Source organism: Cynocephalus volans, chromosome 10 (assembly GCF_027409185.1).
Source record: "Cynocephalus volans isolate mCynVol1 chromosome 10, mCynVol1.pri, whole genome shotgun sequence".
Taxonomy (NCBI): domain Eukaryota; kingdom Metazoa; phylum Chordata; class Mammalia; order Dermoptera; family Cynocephalidae; genus Cynocephalus; species Cynocephalus volans.
In genome coordinates, this window is record NC_084469.1 from 102,509,836 (window position 1) to 102,529,576 (window position 19,741).

Sequence of the window (19,741 nt, forward strand, 5' to 3'; positions counted from 1 at the left end):
GTCCGGCTAGAGGAGCGTCCTCCAATAGCTGGGGGGCATGAGAAGAGTTCCCTCAGCCAGGTGCCTGGGCTTTGTAGAGACCGGAGTCATAGAGAGTAGTTGGGGAACCTGTAGAGGTAGGCAGGACAGACCCACTGACTCACCCTGAATTGAGGCCTGTGTTGGATGCATTGATCTGAAACGGCAAAAGGAGAGAGTCCCAGAGGCATCCGGTTTCAGCAGATCTGGGAAGGGTGGCCGGGATCCAATCAACCCAAGAGAGGGGATCGGCTGACGGTCCAGCTAAGACCCTTACCAGGTTTCGACACCAAAATGAAAGAAAGTGAGCCAAGATGCCGGGTACTGTTCAAGCTTTATTAAAGAAAGAAAACTGCTGGGCTGTACTCAAAATGGAGGACAGCCCGGGGCTGCCCTGAAAATGGGGGACAGCAGCTAACCTAGGGTGGTGGGAGCTTATATTGGTATGTTAGCACCAAGAGCTGGGTGATGTAATTCCAGGGTGGGGATTGAGTTAGGTCATGAGAATGGAGAGTTCTGCGCATGTGGAAATGCTGAAAGTTTCATTTTCTCCAAAACCATGAGGCTTCTTGTAAAAGAGAACAGGGGAGGGGAGGGGAGGAGGTGGATGGCGCCATTTTGTACTTGGGCTTGTCTAAAATGGCGCTGGTTATGTTGCACATCTATTACTCATTCCCAGTGCTGTTTAGAATAGCCCAGAATTGCAAACAACACAAATGTCCATCAACAGGTAATTGGATAACAGATTATGGTACAGTCACACAACAGAATGTTTGTGAGGAGGAGATAAATCTGCAAGGACTGACATGGGGTGGGGGTGGGGGGATCTATAATATAGTGTTTAGTGAAAAAAACCAAGTCATAGAACTCTGTAAGTTATGATCCTATTTTGTGGGAGAAATTGACCAGGATGGTATGCATCTCTTAGTCTGAGTTAGGGAGGAAACTCCATTCCTCTGGCTTCCTATTTCCAAGTTGGGGGAATTTCAGCCGAAATGTCGATACTGATCCATCTCTGAGCACTCACACCCGTACGAATTAACCTGACGAGTGAGTCTCGAAGAAGGAACTGAACTTCAGGTTATGCCTTTTCTCTCTCCCTTTGGGGGTCTGCTGGACCACAGAGAAGGACAGTTTTTTGTTTTTGTTTTTTTCCCTGCAAAAGACAGGACAGCACTTTTGTATGTGGCAAAATACTCCTAGGGGAGTACAGATGAATAGACAGATGGGGGAACAGGACACCAGACAGGGAGGGGGAAACGGTGGGCAGTGGTATCTTCTAACCAATAAGTGGAAGCTACGCCCCTCCCCTAGGTGGCAGGTAGGACAATAGCACAGGAGGTGGCGAGACAGGCATGAAATGCCCATCCCTGAGATGGGCAGCCGGGCAGGGCCCAGTCCTCATTGGCACAATTGGTTCTCTTTGGCTCAGTTGGGATACTGGGGAGGGGCAGGGCTGCTGGGCTATGGGGAGACTGAGGCAGAGGGATACCCCAAGGGAGAGGGGCTACCAAGGCCTCTCTTGGGGGAAGTGGGAGAGGGGCTGTTTTGATCAGGCCAGGACATGCAGTAAGCACCCAGGGCAGGTTTTCCCCTGCATAGGAGACTTGTGGTCAACCAGCTGTGCCATGCCCAAGTGCATTTGGCAAATCAGGGCTGATATAATCAGAAACCTCCCTGGGGCGGCTCAGCTTGGCCACATGTGCCAACCTGCTTTTCCTCAGTCATGAAGCTCATATTTTTATTTCTGATTCCTGTGACTAGTTCCAAACTCAGAAGAGAAATGAAGAGATGTCATGTGTTGATTTTCCTCCAAAACCCCAAAAGTAGACAAAATTCTAGAAGCTCATATGCCTAACTTTTCACAATGAATCCTTCTGGGGCCTGGGATTAGAAAGACGCTCACTTTCTGGGGCTGGCTGCTTAGCTCCTTGGGAGAGCATGGTGCCGATAAGGTCAAGGGTTCAGATCCCCATACAGGCCAGTGGTCAAAAAAAAAAAAAAAAAGTTTCACTTTCTGCAATGTTAAAATTTATTTACAAACATGTATAATTTTTGACATCAAGAAAACTTACTTTTTTTTTTTTTTTTTTTTTAAAGATGACTGGTAAGGGGATCTTAACCCTTGACTTGGGAGAGCGTGGTGCTGAAAACTCCAAGTGAGCTAACCGGCCATCCCTATGTAGGGATCTGAACCTGTGGCATTGGTGTTATCAGCACCACACTCTCCCGAGTGAGCCATGGGCCAGCCCGAAAACTTACTTTTAACAAAACGTTTTAAGGCTTTTTTTCTTTTTCCCCCTCCCCAAAAGTTTTATGTTTATTTATTTTTATTTTTATTTTTATTTTTTTTGTCTTTTTCGTGACTGAACCCACGGCGGGAGTGTCGCCGCGCTCCTAGCGCCGCACTCTCCCGAGTACGCCACAGGCTCGGCCCAAAAGTTTTATGTGTAAATACAAATATCCACCCATGAATGGGTAAACAAACGCATACAATGGAATGTTACTCAGCGATAAAAAGCAACAAATTATTGATCCCTACAACAACATGAATGAATCTTAAAATCATTATGCTGAGTGAAAGAAAAAGTACATACTCTCCAAGGACAATTTTATTTATTTACATAAAATACGAGTAAAAGCAAAATAATCTACAGAGACAGAAAGCAGACCAATGGCTGCCTAGGGATGGGGCGGAGGGAGAGAGGATAACAAGGGGGCACAAGGAAACTTTTGGGAATGATGGAAATGTTTATCTTGATTGTGGTGATGGTTTTACAAGTGTACACGTGTCAAAACTTGTTAAATGATGCACTTTACTGGGTTTTTTTTTTTTGGCAGCTGGTCAATACAGGAGTCCGAACCCTTGACCTTGGTGTTATAACACTGTGCTCTAACCAATTGAGCTAACCAGCCAGCCCCAAATGATGCACTTTAAATACGTGCAATTTATTACACATTAATTATACCTCAACAAAGGTGTAGGTGCTGGCCGGTCAGCTCATTTGGTGGAGTGTGGTGCTGATAACATCAAGGTCAAATGTTCAAGTCCCCGTGTAAAAAAAACCAAAGCTATAAAAAATGTGTATGTCTAGTCATTGCTCCCTTATGGGCCACAGTTACTGGACCATCCCTTCAGATACTGCTGTGCGTATGCAAGGCAGCTTCACATAATGGTTAAGAGTAGAGGATAAGGTTACTCAGGTTCTTGCACTTTACCAGCTATGTCGCTTTGGGCAACTTACCTTCTCTGTGCCTCAGTTTCTTCATCTGTACGTTCCTCACTGGGCTGCTAATAGGAGTCTGTGCATGAAGGACTGAGCAGCACCTGGCACATAATAAACAAGAAATAAATGTCAGCTATGGTGATTATCCTTTATCTTCATTGGAGGGCAGTGCTGAAGCCCCCAGTCCCTTATCTGGGAGAAGGCAGTGGTCAGGAGTGGGGGGGTCCCAAGAGGGGAGGAGCTCCGTCTGATGTCCCATTGCCCCACCACCCTCAGAGCAAGGTCCAGGGAAGAGGTCACTAAGGCGGAGCGAGTCCTCTGCAGGGTGAGCCTGGGGGAAGACCAGTGGTATGCTGCAGCACAGGAGAGCCAATTGCTGAATTTTCAGGAATTTTGTGAGCTGGTTGTTAAACTGTTGGTAGCTTGAAACCAGCTGTACTAGTCTATTTCTGTTGCTTATAACAGAATACCCGAAATGGTAATTTATTTATTTATTTTTCAAAGATGACCGGTAAGGGGATCTTAATCCTTAACTTGGTGTTGTGAGCACCACGCTCAGCCAGTGAGCGAACTGGCCATCCCTATATGGGATCCGAACCCGGGGCCTTGGTGTTCTCAGCACCACACTCTCCCGAGTGAGCCACGGGCCGGCCCTGAAATGGTAATTTATAAAGAAGAGAAATGTATTTCTTACAGTTTGGAGACTGGGAAGTCCACAGTCCAGGAACGCATCTGGTGAGGGCCTTCTTGGTGGTGACTCTCTACAGTGACACAGGGCACATGGTGAGAATGGCCTGAGCAAGAGAGGCTAAAACTTCTCACTGGCTCTGCTTATAAAGCCTTCAGAACCACGCCTGTTATTCCATGAATTGATCAATCCATTCACGAGGGCAAAGTCCTCACAATGGAATCACTTCAAAGGCCCCACCTTCCAAATGTCATAATTGGATTTCCCACCCTTTTAGCACTGTTACAATGAGGGTCAAGCTTCAAAGAATTCTGGGGGGACATTCAATCCACAGCAACAGCCATGGCAGAGAGTGTTTACACCACAGAAATTGGCAGGCTCTACAAATCAGGGCTTCCCTGGCCCCCACCCTAGTGCTGGCTGTTAAACATTTACCTGCCTCTAAATTAACTTCTGCTGCTCCATCCCTCCTGGAAAGACAGAGAGAAAAAAGAAAGGCTTTTTTTTTCTTGGGATTGCTACAGAAAGGGCATAGGGAGTCCACCTCCAAGACCACTGCAGAGCCCAGCACAGGGCTGGGTTGAGCCTTCCTTCCTATTCCTCCAGACCCCAGCTCTCCAGACACCCTCCACCAGCAGATCAGTCTTCATTTCCCTCCCTGCCCCCAGTGACTCAGAGACTTCTCCAATCTTGATGCCCCAGCCTGGCTCAACCCAGTCCCCAGAGGTCCTGGGCTGGAGCTGCTAGGTTTGGTCACAGCATGGGATAATTAGACTTTAACCATTGCCATTAGGGGCACACTCCCATCCGAGTCCTCCATGGCCAGATGGAGAAGGACTTTCTCCTCCACCCCCAAGTGGGAACAGCATGGGAGAAACATTTCCAGCTACTCTGATGGGCGAGCCTGAAATAAGGAACCAAGTGTACCCAGCCCAGCCCTCTTCTCTCCTGGCTCTGCCTTCCCCAGAGGAGGCACCCTACCCTGCCCCCCTGTGCAGGTGGTAAGCCCACAGAGCCGGAGCTTAGCCACACACACCCTCCAACCCAGCTCAGATCACAAGTAATGCTCATCTCGCAGGTGGGCGCTCAGGATCACTGACACCTGCATCTTTCAAGTGGTTCAGACCCAAAAGGCAGGAGGAAAAGGAGTTGCTACTTACTGAACCCCTAAAGCCTGAGCCATGTGCGAGCCTGCCTGCTCTTGCTCCCATCATCACCTCAACCTCACTTTTGATCGTCCCCCCACCTGCTCCCTCTGCCACAAGGACCTTTCTTCCTGTTCCTGGAAAATGCCAAGTTCATTCCCATTCTCAGGGTCCTTGCCTTTCCTGCTCTTCCCCAGATCTTCCCACAGCTGGCTTCTCTTTACCTCTCAGGTCTCAGCTCAGAGCAGTCAGCCCTGCACTCTCTCCCAAGCGTCCACGCCTCCATCGTGTGACCCTGGTTTATTGTGTCTTCAAATTTATCCTGTGGGTGTGTCTGTCTTTTTATGGCCCTGCCTTCTCCTCTATGAGCTCTATGAGGGCAGGGTCTTGTCTGTTTTGTTCACTGCTGTGGTCCCAGTGCCTGGAATGGGTGCCTGCAAAATAGTAAGTGCTTAAGAAACATTTGCTGAATGAATAAACTGAATGCTGTTTTGAAAAACTGATTATTTTTCTTTAATAGCAAAATAACATATATTGTGGAAAACTTGGAAAATGTGGAATACAAAATATAGAAAATAACTGAGAATGTTTATTAACATTTTGATCCTCAAACTGCAAATCTCACTTGCCCTCTCTGTCTATTGCATGTCTCTTGCATGTGTGTAGGCATTCAAGTGGTGTGTGGGTGCACATACATAGATAGTCCTTCCAGGCCTCTTAAGGGGGCTTGGCCCCTCAGATTCCTGTAAGTTTTATCCCCACCTTTCTACGTTAGTCCTGTTCCTAAGACTGACCCTTCATAGAGGGCCTTCTTGGGGACAGGGGCTGTTAAACAGTAAGGCTTGGGCTGGCCGGTTAGCTCAGCTGGTAGCAATGCTGATAACTCCAAAGTCAAGGGTTCGGATCCCTGTACTGGCCAGCCACCAAAAAAAAAAAAAAAAGAGAGAGAGAGAAAGAGAGAAAAGAGTAAGGCTTTGCAACATAACCATGAGGTAGCTGTGGTCTTTCCTATTTCCAGATGGGGAACTGGGCCTCAGAGAGACTGGCTGATGTGACTGAGGTTACACAGCTGGCAAACGATTCCAACTGTCTGGAGGCCCCTGAGGCCCGGGTTCTGTCTGCCTGTGGCCTTCAGTTCCCTCAGGCCTGATTACCTGAACTCTTCGAGGTACTTACTGTTCATTCAGAGGCTAGGGCTCAACAGGAACAGGTGGAGCAGTCACATCCACCAGTCCAGGGACTCTTTGGGGCAGGCCCTGACAATGACCATACAGTGGGGCAGCCCCTTGCACAGGATCCTCTCAGCCTCCTGGCCCTCCCACCCCAGCCCCTGCAGCTCGAGGAGTTTGAGCTTGGGCATGGCAAGGCAGGAGGAGAGGATTTCAGTGGCAGAGGGCATTTCTGGGGTGATGAGGGGACCCTGCAGGCACAGACTCTCCAGAGCTGGCATTCCCTCCAGGACTGCCAGGCCAGGAGCAGAGAGGCCCCTCACAGTCAGCCGGATCTTGCGCACGTCTCGGAGGTGGCGACTGATGGCCAGCAGGGTGCTATCGGCTGAGAGGGTGCAGCCCAGCACCTCAAGCCTCTGCAGGTAGCTCAGCTCCTGCAGGCTGGCATCCAGTCCTGTCTCGGTCACCCGGTAGGTGCCGCCCAGCACCAGTGAGCGCAGGGCCCGGAAGCGTGTCAAGCCCTGAAGGTGCTCGTCGCGGAAGGCGGGGACGCGGTCCAGCACAATGCACTCAAGCAGGGGCAGTACAGTGGGATCCTGCTCCTTGAGGAGCCAGGCCATGGAGATCTCACAGCTGTGCAGCTCCAGGGTCCTCAGGGTGTGGGGCAGGCTGGTAATGGGCACCATGCTCAGGTCAGCCACGTGCAGGCAGAGGCGTTTTAGGTTGGGACACTTCTGGCCCAGGGCCCTCATCAGGGCGGGGGACAACTGGGGGGCCTGGGAGCCAGAGAAGAGGTAGCCACCCATCCGCAGGGAGTGGAGGTGGGATGCCATGTACCGGCGAAGGAGGTGCCACATGACTTTAGGCCGCATCTGTAAGAGCCAGAGATTGGGATGACTGGTTGAGAAATATGGGGCGTCTAAAGCTTCTGCCTGGCTGGAGACAGACATACCCAGGGTCGGGGGTTCTGGTGCCTCCTTGAACTTCTGCCCTTCCCAGGTCAGCCTCCACCCCAGGACCAACTAGATGGTTTGACTGCACCATTTTGACTGGTAGGACTTTGAACAAAACCAATCGGGGAAAGAAAGATCCTAACAGGTCTGTCTTCAGCAACAGCATAGATTCCTCTGGGGCAAGTAAGAAAGCAAAGCAATCCACCAGTATTTTCCCCCTTTCTTAATGACCATGTCTGGTAGAAATAAGAAACACAGAATAAAACTGAAAAAGCCTAAAATTGCCCAGGGTCAATTAGGTCTAGGTTAAAAACACATGTACCTACGAGGGTACTTCTAAAAGTTCATGGAAAAAATAAAAAATTTAAAAGAAAAAAAAACTAAAATAAAAAAAGTTCACAGACAGATGGCGATTATCTTATTTATTTTTTTTGGGGGGGGGGGATGGTATCTGGCCAGAAAGGTGGTCCAAACCCTTGACCTTATTGTTACCAGTACCACGCTCCCAAATGAGGTAACTAGCCAGCTGCGGATTATGTTTTAATTCCATGTTTCCATGAACTTTTTTTTTTTTCTTTATATTTCCACAAACTTTTTGAACCTTCACACACAGCCTGATAACAGTGAAAGTTGCAAAAATTAACCCTGGGAAGTAAAAAAACAAACTAAAAAAATGTAACTGATACCACTGTGCATTTCATTGTATGTACATTTCACCTTAAAAAGAAAACATTAGAGGGGGCTGGGGGGTTAGTTAAGTTTTAGAGTGCAACCTTATAATTCAAGGTCACAGGGTTCAGATTGCTGGACTAACCACCGAAAAATTATTTAAAAAAAAAAAAAAAAGTTTAAGAAAAGCCCAAAAGAAAATAGTAGAAACAGAAAAGAGTATTTCTGACAGAGGAATTCAATCTTCCTGGCCAAATGTTGACCTGAAAGTCTGGGCCCAGGGAAACTGACTCACTAGAGAGACTGCCCACTAAAAAGTAACTCCTAAGGGTGGAAGCCGTGCTTGGCAAAATTTAAAATGGGCATAAAGCCAGTGGAATATCAACTTTCATTTGCAAAAAGGATGGATTAGAAAACTCTTAAAGTTTCCAAATATCAAAATATTGGCCACGATGTAGAGAAGCAGATTTCTCAAGCTCTGCTGGTAGGAATTGTTCTGGCTTCTCTGTTTTTTGGGGGTTTTTTTAATTGGTAAAATTTTATTAAAACTCTTCAACGTCAAACTCCCCCTTTGGGAAAAGTTCTACAGAAATAAGCACCAGTACAGCTGAGGATATGCATTCAACCAAGGAAAGAGGTTGATTAAAGTCTGGGATCCCATCCCCTACAGTGAGACACCGATAAAAGAATGAAATAGACAGGAATGTACCCACACTGGAAGATCAGAGTCATATTGTGATGGGAGAAGATTAAATTAACATTGGTCACTGTGGGTGAGGGTGGGTGCTGAGAATGGAGGAAAATGTAAAAAGGCTTTTCTTTATAGGCTTCTCAGTTTATCTTATGACCACCTTGGCAGGGCCCTCTGAATGGAGCAATGGGAGCAGGAGATAGCTGGTATCCATGGAGCAGACTCGGCAACTGAGGGAATGTCAGGGTGGTAGGCTGGCATAATTGCAGGGTGGGCCCTGGTCTGAAACAAGTGCCTTTATTGCTCCTACCATACAAACACGAGGAAAAGGGAAAGGCCAGTGGGGATAGGGGAGAATCGGTCAGATAAACAACGTACATACACAAAAAGGATAAAAACCCCACCCCGTGATGCCTTTCTGTGAACTGCCTAGTACAGGAGATGGGGTGGAGAGATCAAAACCACAAAAACTAAATTCCAAACACCCAGAGATGTTGGGGGAGGGGAGGAGAGATGTGGGCAGGGCAGCAAGGGGCTCCTACGTGGGGTCCTCTCACTGGGTCAGCACCCCTCCCTGCACGCGGTGAAATGCTCAGGCCAGGGATGGGAGTCTGTGCCCACACACACAGTGCATACCAGAGGGCTGGGACATACCGCCCTTCCACAAATACATGACACATGCACACACACCCATGTGTGTCACATTTCAGACACACAAGAAGGCCCGCTGACACACACGTGTACCCACAGCACTGACGGACTCACATGCACCTTAAGGCTGCAGAATGTGGGACCCTGGAGAGGGGAGTGGTGAGGTGTCCTGGGATCCTCCTTTCTCAGAGGCCCCTCACCCCAATACATACCAGAGATGCCCACCCCCTCCCTAACCCAAGTCCACGGGGCCCAATACTATCTGGGTGTGAGATGTGTAACAGCCGAGGCTGGTACCCCTCCCACCCTAGCCAGGGAGAAGTAGGCAGTCCCAGACCCCATTCTCCAACAGGGCCAGGGCCAGGCCCTGAGTCCAGCTGGAGGTAAGGACAGCTGGAAGGAAGCCCTGGTAAGGCACGGGGCTGGGGGCTGGGCAGGCTAGCCCCCAAACATTCCTCCTTTCTCATCTACATCCGAGCCCAGGCTGTCATAGCAGTCCAGGAGTGTGCTTGTGATGGTTGGGCAGTGAAGTCATCGTCCATGTACCTAGTGTCAACCTCGGATGTGTCCTGAGGCTTGAAGGGTGACAAGAGCTTCTTCTATACCACATCCTGCCAGCTGATGCTGAGGAAGAGCCTGTGCTCCATGACCTCCTTGGCATCACTGGGACCCCCACCGAACCTGGGCAGAGAGGGCTATCGGCACCTGCCTCCCAGAGCAGCCGGGTCCTGGGAGACGGGCTTTCAGTGCAGGTGGGCCTGACCCTGTGACATGCAGGCTCTGCACAGCCTTCCATGATTCTGTCCTGGCTTCTTTGGAAAGCAATCTGGTAGTGTCTACTGAAATTTAAAATGTGGACACCCATATCACCTGTTCTGTCTTTAAAGAATATATAAATTTTTTAAAAAGAATATAGAAATTTTTTGTTTGTTCGTTTTGGCGGCTGGCTGGTACTGGGATCCAAACTTGTGACCTTGGTGTTATAACACCCCCTTCTAACCCACTGAGCTAACTGGACAGTCTTTAGCAGCATTGGTTTAACAGCAAAAGGTAGGGGAAAACCCCCTAAATATCCACTGCTAAGACAACAGCCACGTAGGCAGCAACTAAAAACAAAGTAGACCTAAAGATACTAATATGGGTAACTGCTCAAAACCTGGAGGAATGATACCTTTTAGGTAAAAGGAGAAAATACTATCTATTTTATAGGGGTGCAATTATTCCTAAACAGGCTGGCTGGTTAGCTTAGTTGGTTCGAGTGCAGACTTATAACACCAAGATCACAGGTTCAGATCCCTGTACCCACCAGCCACCAAAAAAAAAAAAAATAATAATAATAATAATAATAATAATAATAATAATGCCTAATATTTATTGCACCTACTGTTTGACAGGCGTGGTGCTGAGCATTGGACTAGAAAGCTCACACAGTACCTGCTCATGCAGCAGGTGCTCCCGGGGAAATGGCTTGGCCAGAATCTAGTTGCAAAGAATACACAGAGCTGAAATCCCAACACAAGCCGGACTCTGAAGCCCAGCCTCGCTCTCATAACCCTGGCACTTTCCCGCTCTATACACAAGGGTGTAAATGTATAGAAGATACAATGGAAGGAAATATTCCATATCAGCAATGGTGGTTATTTTGGGGATGGTGGGAGAGGACACCAGGGGACAACTGTCAAAGGCTCTTAGCTTCATCTGTGGCTATATTTCAATGGTTTTACAAGGAGAATTATTCATGACTTGTGTATCTTTTTAAAAAATTAACTTTCGCTAATATGGAAGTTATACCTCAAAAAAAAAAGACAACTATAAACAAATACTGATCTCTAGCTAAAAGTATGTGTGGTCAAAGCGTTTAGGGATGAAGTGGGCTTATGTCTGTAACTTATTTTGAAATGCATTTAAAAAATCAGATGGAGGGCTGGCCAGTTAGTTGATTAGCACAGAGCCTTATACCCCCAAGGTCACAGGTTGGGATCCTCATATCCGCCAGGTGCAAAAAAAAAAAAAAAAAAAAGGAATATGCCAATAAGAATCTCAAGAGCAATGTTGCACAAAAGCTAGATGTAGATGTGGATACGTACTGTAAAATAAAACTATGTAAATAATCCAATAGCATCATCTAAGCTTTAGAAACATGTTAACAGTACTGTGTATTAAATAAAATTAAAAAACAAGAACCTTAAAGGAAGGATAAAAATCCACTTTATAATACTGGTTATGTATGAAAATGATTTTAAAAAATGGCAACAAATATATCTACAAATGTTTTATGTGTACTGGCCAGCCTCCAAAAAAACAAAAGTTTTGTTGTGTATGTATACACACATACACATATACATATATTGGTCATGTATATACATAGGTATGTGTTTCACACATATTCTGCAGCAAATAAGGGCAAAGGTAAGATAGGTTAAATCTAGGTGGTAAGTAAGTGGTCGTTTGTGATATTATCCTATATACATTTCTAGATATTTTAAATATTTCATAATCAAAACAAGAAAAATAAGTAAAATGCAAATTGGGAGAAAGTGAAAATTGTTCGATTGCATTACTCAGCAAATTAATTCTCGAAATTAAATTCACTCGGGAAAATGATTTCTTCACGAAAAAACGTATTAAGGGCCCACCCCGTGGCGCACTCAGGAGAGTGCAGCGCTGGGAGCGCAGCGACACTCCCGCCGCGGGTTCGGATCCTATATAGGAATGGCCGGTGCACTCACTGGCTGAGTGCCGGTCACGAAAAAGGCAAAAAAAAAAAAAAAAAAAAAATCGTATTAATCATCAGTATACGAGGGTATTTCAAAAAATGGCAAAAAGTTAAAAGGATACGAATCTTTCCATAAACTTTTTGAAGACCCCTCGTACCTGATAACGTAATCATAAAACAGCACTTATTGTGTGCTGAGTATATTCCAGACACTGCTTTAAGCCCTTTCCCTGCACGATCTCGCTGAAGCCTCACTATAGTCCCCCGAGGCGGTATTGTTCTTTATCCCCATTTCAGGGATGGGGAAATTGAGGCCCGGAGGTCGCACAAGAGCAGGTAAACGATGGCGCTGGGATAGGCCCCGGACTGCCTGGCTCGAAATCCCGAGCCCAGACTCACTGTCCCAGGGTGGGAGGGGTGGTCCTTGGGGACCTGCCAACCCGAATGCGGCCCATGCCCGCCCGCCCGGCCCAGCGTACCGTGTACAGCGTCAGGTCCACGTGTCGCCACAGCCACCGGTCGTCCACCAGTCTCTTCCAGCGGTGACAGACCCTGGAGGAGGGGACCCGACGTTAGGAAGACCCCGACCCCTCCAGAACTTGACCCGCAACGCCGGGTGCGAGCCCAGTCCGGCCCTTCCTCCCCGGGGGCACCTGGAGATGCGGATCCGGTCCCGGACCGGGAGGTAAGAGAAGATTTCCAGCAAGACCGAGTCCGGTAGGTCGCCGAGTGTCGCCATGATCTCGCCTAAACGCACTCCCGCTTCTGGCTAAAGCGACGCCGGGTCGGCGCGGGTAGGGCGGTGGCCCGGAGCTCAGGTAGTAGGCTGAGAAGTTCGACTTTTCTCTCGCGAGGACGTGGTTGTGGCTCGGGCTGGGGACAAGGACCAAGACCGTAAGGCGAGGCTAGGGGCGGGGCTAGGGGGTGGCAGAGCGAAGCTCGGAGAGCGAGGCTGGAGCGAGGACCAAACCCAGATAGCATGGCTCGGGCGGGGCGAGGCCCAGGGGGCGGGGCGGGGGCGGGACGAAGCCCAGGCCCAGGGCGAAGAACAATCCCAGAAGGTGTGGCTGGGGCGGGACGAGGCTCGAGGGGCGGGGCTTGAACGAGGACCAATCCCAGAAGGCTGGGCTGGCGGGATGAGGCTGGGCTGGCGGGATGAGGCTGGGCTGGCGGGATGAGGCTAGACTCGGAAGGCGTGGCCAGGATCGGGAGGGGGCCTGGGGGCAGAGTCGTGGCAGGACCAGTTGCCAATGATGGGGGTAGGGAACAAAGATCAAGCCGGGGAAGCGGGGCTGCGGCGGGACGAGCGACCACGAGCGGAGGACGTGGTAGAGAGATCTCTACTTCTTTACTTAATAGTGCTTTTTGATGACTATGTACGAGGACAAATTTGTATAAGTGGAACAGCTTGTCCAAAGGGCCCGCGGAATTTTCGTTTTGATTGATACAGTCAAATTGTTCTCCACAGCGGTTGTCTGGATTGACATTCCCACCAAAAAAATACTCATATATCACTCATTTTTAATATGGCAATTCATTTTGTTTTGTTTTGTTTTGCGGCTGGCCAGTATGCGGATGTGAACGCTTGACCTTGACGTTATAACACCGCACTGTGACCGACCAAGCTAGCCGGCCAGCCTAGAAAATGTAGCAAAAATGTATTCAAACATTCCCATACTGATGGGCATTCAAGTTGCTTCCAGATTTGCTGTTACCACAAACAATATTGGAGCTAAGCATTCTCTTATAGATATGTATGCTAATCTTTTCATGAACTTTTTTTTTTTTTTTAAGATGACCGGCAAGGGGATCTTAATCCTCGACTTGGTGTTGTCAGCACCACGCTCTACCAAGTGAGCCACGGGCCGGCCCCTTCCATGAACTTTTTGAAGTACCCTTGTATATTATATATGTGTGTGTGTATCCTGTGTTTTTATTTCTATAGGATAAATAACCAGAAGTCAACTTGATGAGTCAAAAGACATAAAACGTTTCTTTTCTTTTCTTTTCTTTTCTTTTTTTGACAGCTGGCCAGCATGGGGAACCAAACCCTTGACCTTGGTGGTACAAGGCCATGCTCTAACCAACCAAGCTAACCGGCCAGCACTGAAATTGAATTTTGAATAAGTTTTGCAAAATCATTCCCTTAGGCCGGCCCCGTGGCTCACTCGGGAGAGTGCGGTGCTGATAGTGCAGAGGCCACAGGTTCAGATCCCTATACAGGGATGGCCGGTTAGCTCACTTGGGAGAGCGTGGTGCTGACAACACTAAGTCAAGGGTTAAGATCGCCTTACCAGTCATCTTGGAAAAAAAAAGAACACTGTATGCTCACCCTTATCCATAAATAAACAAAAAGTAAAACACTATGGTTTTGCATCTATAAAATCAAGAAAGATTAAGAAGTTTGAAAATACCCACACTAGCCTTGGTGTGAGGAAATAGACCCTTTCAAATGCTGCAGAAGAGGTTTAGGGCAGAATTGATGCAAACTCTTTGAAGACAGTTTGTCAGTATCAGAATACACCCTCTATTAGGTGTATCCCACTTCTAGGATTTCCAGATTTCAAAAAAAATAAGATATTTTTGTGCTGTTTGGGACAATCTCCCAGATATGGTTTACTTTAGAAAAAAAATGTACAGAAAAGTGTGTATAGTTTGATTCCATATCCCAATAAAATTCAAACAATTTATTGTTTCACTTTATACATAAAGGCCTGTATAAAAACCAAGTTGTTTCTTTCCTCTGACATAAATTAAAATATTGTCTTACTTCAAAATACAAAGTCCCTAGCTCTATTAAAACATGCTATGAACATCTGAAAGGTTTATCATTTTTATGGGAGGCTCCAGATCACACGTTTGAGGATACAGACACTATCTCTAGACAATGAAACTTTTAATGGTAGTTGCCCCTGGGGAGGGGCTGGGGGTCTGCAGGGTATGGAGACCACATGCTTCTGTACTACCTTTTATATTGCCTGAATTTTTACCATGTGCAAGTATTACCCTAAAAAAAAAAAAAGTTCTGGACTGCCCAACTAGCCCAGTTGGTTAGAGTGTGGTGCTCATAACACCAACGTCAAGGGTGCAATCCCTGTACTGGCCAGCAACCAAAAAAAAAAAGAAAGAAAGAAAGAAAAAGTTTCAAACATGTATTAATAAATAAATCAAAACCCTTTGAAATTATTCCTCAAATAAGAGCACAGATAAAATGCCTCATGCTTTTTTTTTTTTTTTTTTTTTGGCTCCTGGCCAGAACAGGGATCGGAACCGTTGACCTGGGTGAAATGCCTAATGCTTTGGTGGTCATCTTGTGACCATGGAGGGAAAGACCTAAAGAATCACATAAGATGTAGCCCCAGATGTCCCTGAGCTGCTGGGCCAGTGCTGCCTGCTTCTGTAATGGGAAAAATTGCCTCTTATTTGTTTAAGCAGCTGTCAGCTTTCTGTTATTTGAAGCTGAGAATGTTCCTAACTGAATGTACACAGGCTCTTCCCTCTGCCTAGAACACTCGGATAATTACAACTCCTTTGCCTGGCTTGTTGGCTGACAAAAAGTAATAAAAATATAAAAAAGCTGCTATTGTTAAGAACCTACTCTGTGCTGGGCTAAGTGTTTTACCAGCAATTAGCTCACTTAATTTCCCCAATTGTAAGTTGTCGATACTACAAGGGGAAGCTGAAGCTCAGAGGTCAAGTCACTTGCCAGAGCCACAAGCCCAGATCCTTCTGCTGCCAAAGCCTTGGCCATTACCAGCCATTACTGCAGTGCTCTATTGTCGTGATTCCCTCTGGGGCAGTGCTTCCTCTGGGTTCCCAGCACCCTGGGCTCTCCCTTCACAGTGCTTGTCCCTGTATTGCGAGGACCTCTTCACTTGTCGCCCTCTTCTATCAGGCTGAATTCTGGGGTGGCAGTGGAGTCCTGTTCACTGCTCAGTCTCCAAGGTTTGCTGAGATGATGCTCAGATATTGGGGTGAGGGACCTTTTGAGCACCCCTCACCCCTAAGCTTATTTGCCCTCCAGATGGCAGGTTGCCTTTAAGGTTAGCAAAACCCAGATGTCCCTGGCCCCAGCTCAGTTACAGGGGGTTCCTAAGAACCTTCTCCTACACCACCAGCACACAGGGATAGCAGGTAACGGAGGTAGTCAGGTGAGAGAAAAGGAACCACACATTTAAGTTCCTTCCTGTGGCTCAGAAATCCAGGAAACAAGGGGGTGGAGGGGCTGGCCCAGCTTGCTCCTTGGGTTGTGACCCAAAACTCTACCTACTGGGAAGTACCCATTTCCCGCAAAAGGAGCAGCATTGACAGCAGATCCTCCAAGAATGCAGCTGCCCTGGCTCCTCAAAGGAGAGTTTTGGTCCCTTCATGGGCAGCCTGGAATTATAATTATCAGGGTGTGGGAAGGGGTTGCAAAAGGTGAGGTGTGTGGTCTCCTGAGACCCCTACCCCTCCCATCTGGGTCCAGGTGGGGGTCTGTGCAGCAGTAACAGTCTAGTTTAGTTGCTTCCCATTGCCCCCCACCCCCGCCCCAGGATGGTTTAGCCCCTGGGATAGACCCCCACCACTCCCCATGGAGCCCAACCCCCCAACAATCTCAGGCTGCATTTTCCACTTCTCTCAACAGCACTCCCCACTCCTTTCCAATCTCCAGCCCACAGCTCAGCATCAGGATCCTGTTCTTGGGTGATCTTTGAATGAAACGCCGAGACACTAGAACTTCTTTTTTGAAAAACTAACATTTACACATCTACCCCCCCCCCATTACAACGGCCCATATGTTCAATGTCGAAAATCTGGAAAAACGCCAGAGTACTAGAGGGGAAAATGGGACTCAGCAATTCCACCATCTAGTGGTAACCATCTTTAACGCCTTGTGTGACCCAGCATTTCTATGTGAATGAAAGATGTGCAGCTTCCAGACTTCCTCAGACACATCAGTCCCCTCAGCTCACCCCTGACCTTCCAACTTCCCTCCCCTCCCCCATCTGTTCTGCAAACTCTTAGAGCGGTATAAGGTTGGTTCAAGTCCAATCCTTACAGGGCCGGCCCGTGGCTCACTTGGAAGAGTGTGGTGCTGATAACACCAAGTCAAGGGTTAAGATCCCCTTACAGGTCATTTAAAAAAAAATTTTTTTTTTTTAAAGTCTAATCCTTACAACAATACTGTAATGGGAATTGTTATCCCCGCCCATAGATCAGGAAAATGAGATTCAGAGAGGGTAAGTGTCTTGTTTGAGATCACAGAGCTTATATTAAGCCCCCTAAGGCAGGCCAGCCCCGACAGGGACACAGAGCACTTCCCTTTCTACAGGACGACCTCTCAGGTCTTCCCCCAAATCTCAAAACCTAATCTGAGAAGACGGATTGGGCAGGTAAGAAGTGGTGGCTCCTTTTCGGAGTGAATCAATTTAGGCTCAAGAATCCTATCTGCTGAGAAGGAAACACTCAACAGTTCCACTGGTAGAAACTGGTGGAATTTGGGGGGAGCTGTCCCATCAGACCTCACGAATCTGGAATCTGGTACAGAAGGGGGAGATTTTGCAGTGGTGTCGTTTCCAACTTCCTTGCGGGCGTTGCAGGTGAGCGAATATTAGTAGATGCGCAACATGGATTCTAGTCCAGGATCAGGCTTCGCTTATTCACTGGAGTCTGCATCCCGGGTGTCTCCAAAGTCAGACACGATGGCCAGAGGGGAGGGCCGAGCAAAATGCTTACGAGGCCCAGCCCAGGATGAAGGCAGGGGGCCGGCCGGGATGACTGCAGGACTCGACTCCTAGATCATTCCTGTTCCCCGTAGCCCAGAAGCTGCAGTAAGAGGCTTCGTCAGGCTCGGGAGAGGGACGTCACCCCCCCCAACCCCCGGGTCCTCTGGCGTCCCCACCAACTATCGTGTCTCCCCACAGCGAAGGGTCCTCAAACGGCTTCCACCAGCGCCAGCCACTAACCTCGAAGTCTAGCTCCAAGCCCCTTCCCCAGCCCCGCATCCTCCGGGACCCCCGCTCGATCCCATTCACCGACCGCAGGTGTCTCTCTGCCCAGGCTCAGGACACCCAAGCAGCCCCCGGGCATCGCAAGCCCACGCCGGACCAGTAGCAGCTCAGAACCCGACCCAGGGCCACAGGCGCACCGCGGGCGCTTCCGGTCGCGCACTTCCGCTTCCGTTTCCCAGTGTCGACTCCGGCCGGGGTTCAGCGCTCGAGGTTGGAGGTTGTGGCGTCGGAAGACTTGAGGCTATTCGAGGTGAGGGGGTCAGGTGGAGAGGCCCGGAATCGGGAAAAGCGTTCGGGAACGGCCGCAAGGGGTCTGCGGGCCGGCGGGAGGTGAGGCTCTGGAGCCTTGGGGCCGGACCTTCAGGTGACGTGAAGGGGCGGAGGCGCGGCTGCCGGAGTCCGCTGTTCCCGGAGGACTCGGGTCTGGGGGTTGGGAGAGGGGTGAACGGAAGACTCCACTGGGGGTCTTAGGGCCTGGGACCTGGGAGCCCCCGGAAGACCTGACTCCGCTGCCTCCCACCCCTCGCCCTGTGTAGCTCCAACCAGGATGATCGAGGTTGTTTGCAACGACCGCCTGGGGAAGAAAGTCCGCGTTAAATGCAAGTATCCACTGATGGCCGAAAGGCAGTGGTCCCTGGGGGTGCTTGGCATGAGGCAGGCAATTCAGTCCGTGTGGTAGGGTGGTTTTAGTTAAACCCTGGAGAGGGGGAGGATGGAGTCCTGGCATAGTGTGTTCAGCCCCAGAATGTCCTCTTCCTCGTTCTATCTCTGCCTTCCATTTGCCTTAACTCCTCTGCGCCCAGCACCGATGACACCATCGGGGACCTTAAGAAGCTCATCGCAGCCCAAACTGGCACCCGTTGGAACAAGATTGTCCTTAAGAAGTGGTGAGTGCAGCGGTAGAGCTGCGGGCTGGACAGGACTCGGCCAGAAGGTTTGGTTGGGGGAGTGCTGCGGGCAGCCCTTTGCTTAGACTGGGCTTACTCAGCCTGCCTCCAGGGTGAAGAACCTCCTAGGCTTCTCTCTGAAACGTATCTATCCCATAGGTACACGATTTTTAAGGACCACGTGTCTCTGGGGGACTGTATCCTTTGTGGGACTTCTTGAGGAAGAGTCTACATATCAGTCCTGGTTCTCTTTATTCAGTTCTGAAGTCTATATGAGATTATGCACATAAGGTGTTTAACTTGGTATGTAGCACATGGTAAACACTTATAAAATGGGAGCCATGTCATTGTTTTGTTGGGTAGGAGGGTGGTTGACTGGTGAAATAGTTTGACTTGGCTTAGAAGATTTTGACATTTTGGGTCGGCCTGTGGCTCACTTGGGAGAGCGTGGTGCTGACAACACCAAGTCAAGGATTAAGATCCCCTTACCAGTCATCTTTTTAATTTTTTTTAAAGAAGATTTTGACACTTCAAGTTCAAAATATTTATTACTGAGCTCTGTCTGAGTGTTGGACAGGAGGCCAGGGTGGATTAAGACTCAGGCACGTCTTTGTGCTGAAGGAGCACGACCTTTTTTCATAGTTTGGATTCTCTCCAAATCAAAATGGCCCAGTCCAAAGTGGCTTCCTTACCCTGGGCTGAGTCCTTAGTCTGCCCTGTGAAAAGATGAGAGGGGTGGGGATGGAGCCCATAGTGAGGATTCCTTAACACCTTCACTTCAGATGAAATCCACGATGGGATGAACTTGGAACTTTATTACCAATAGAGCAGAATTCCTTCCCCCTGCCTTACCCTCCTCTCCCAGCCTCACCCTCCCACACTGGTAATGGATGCTTGTTTTTAAAAATTCATGTTAATAAAAACTTAGATGCTA

At 48.5% G+C, this 19,741-nt stretch overlaps 2 protein-coding genes across 2 annotated transcripts; one reads left to right on the top strand and one right to left on the bottom strand.

Moving 5' to 3' along the window:
* Nucleotides 1–342: 342 nt before the first annotated feature.
* On the bottom strand, nt 343–12,781 carry FBXL12 (F-box and leucine rich repeat protein 12). The gene is made up of 5 exons (XM_063112106.1): nt 12,581–12,781; nt 12,407–12,479; nt 6,255–7,119; nt 3,264–3,346; nt 343–1,174 (listed from the first exon to the last, which is right to left on the bottom strand). The coding sequence occupies exons 1-3, from the start codon at nt 12,664–12,666 to the stop codon at nt 6,298–6,300; spliced, it is 981 nt and encodes a 326-aa protein (XP_062968176.1). The 5' UTR covers nt 12,667–12,781; the 3' UTR covers nt 343–1,174; nt 3,264–3,346; nt 6,255–6,297.
* A 5,309-nt stretch (nt 12,782–18,090) lies between these two features.
* Nucleotides 18,091–19,741, top strand: UBL5 (ubiquitin like 5). The gene is made up of 5 exons (XM_063112823.1): nt 18,091–18,170; nt 18,457–18,523; nt 18,724–18,807; nt 18,967–19,004; nt 19,590–19,741. Exons 2-5 carry the CDS (start codon nt 18,468–18,470, stop codon nt 19,631–19,633), a joined length of 222 nt encoding a protein of 73 aa, XP_062968893.1. The 5' UTR covers nt 18,091–18,170; nt 18,457–18,467; the 3' UTR covers nt 19,634–19,741.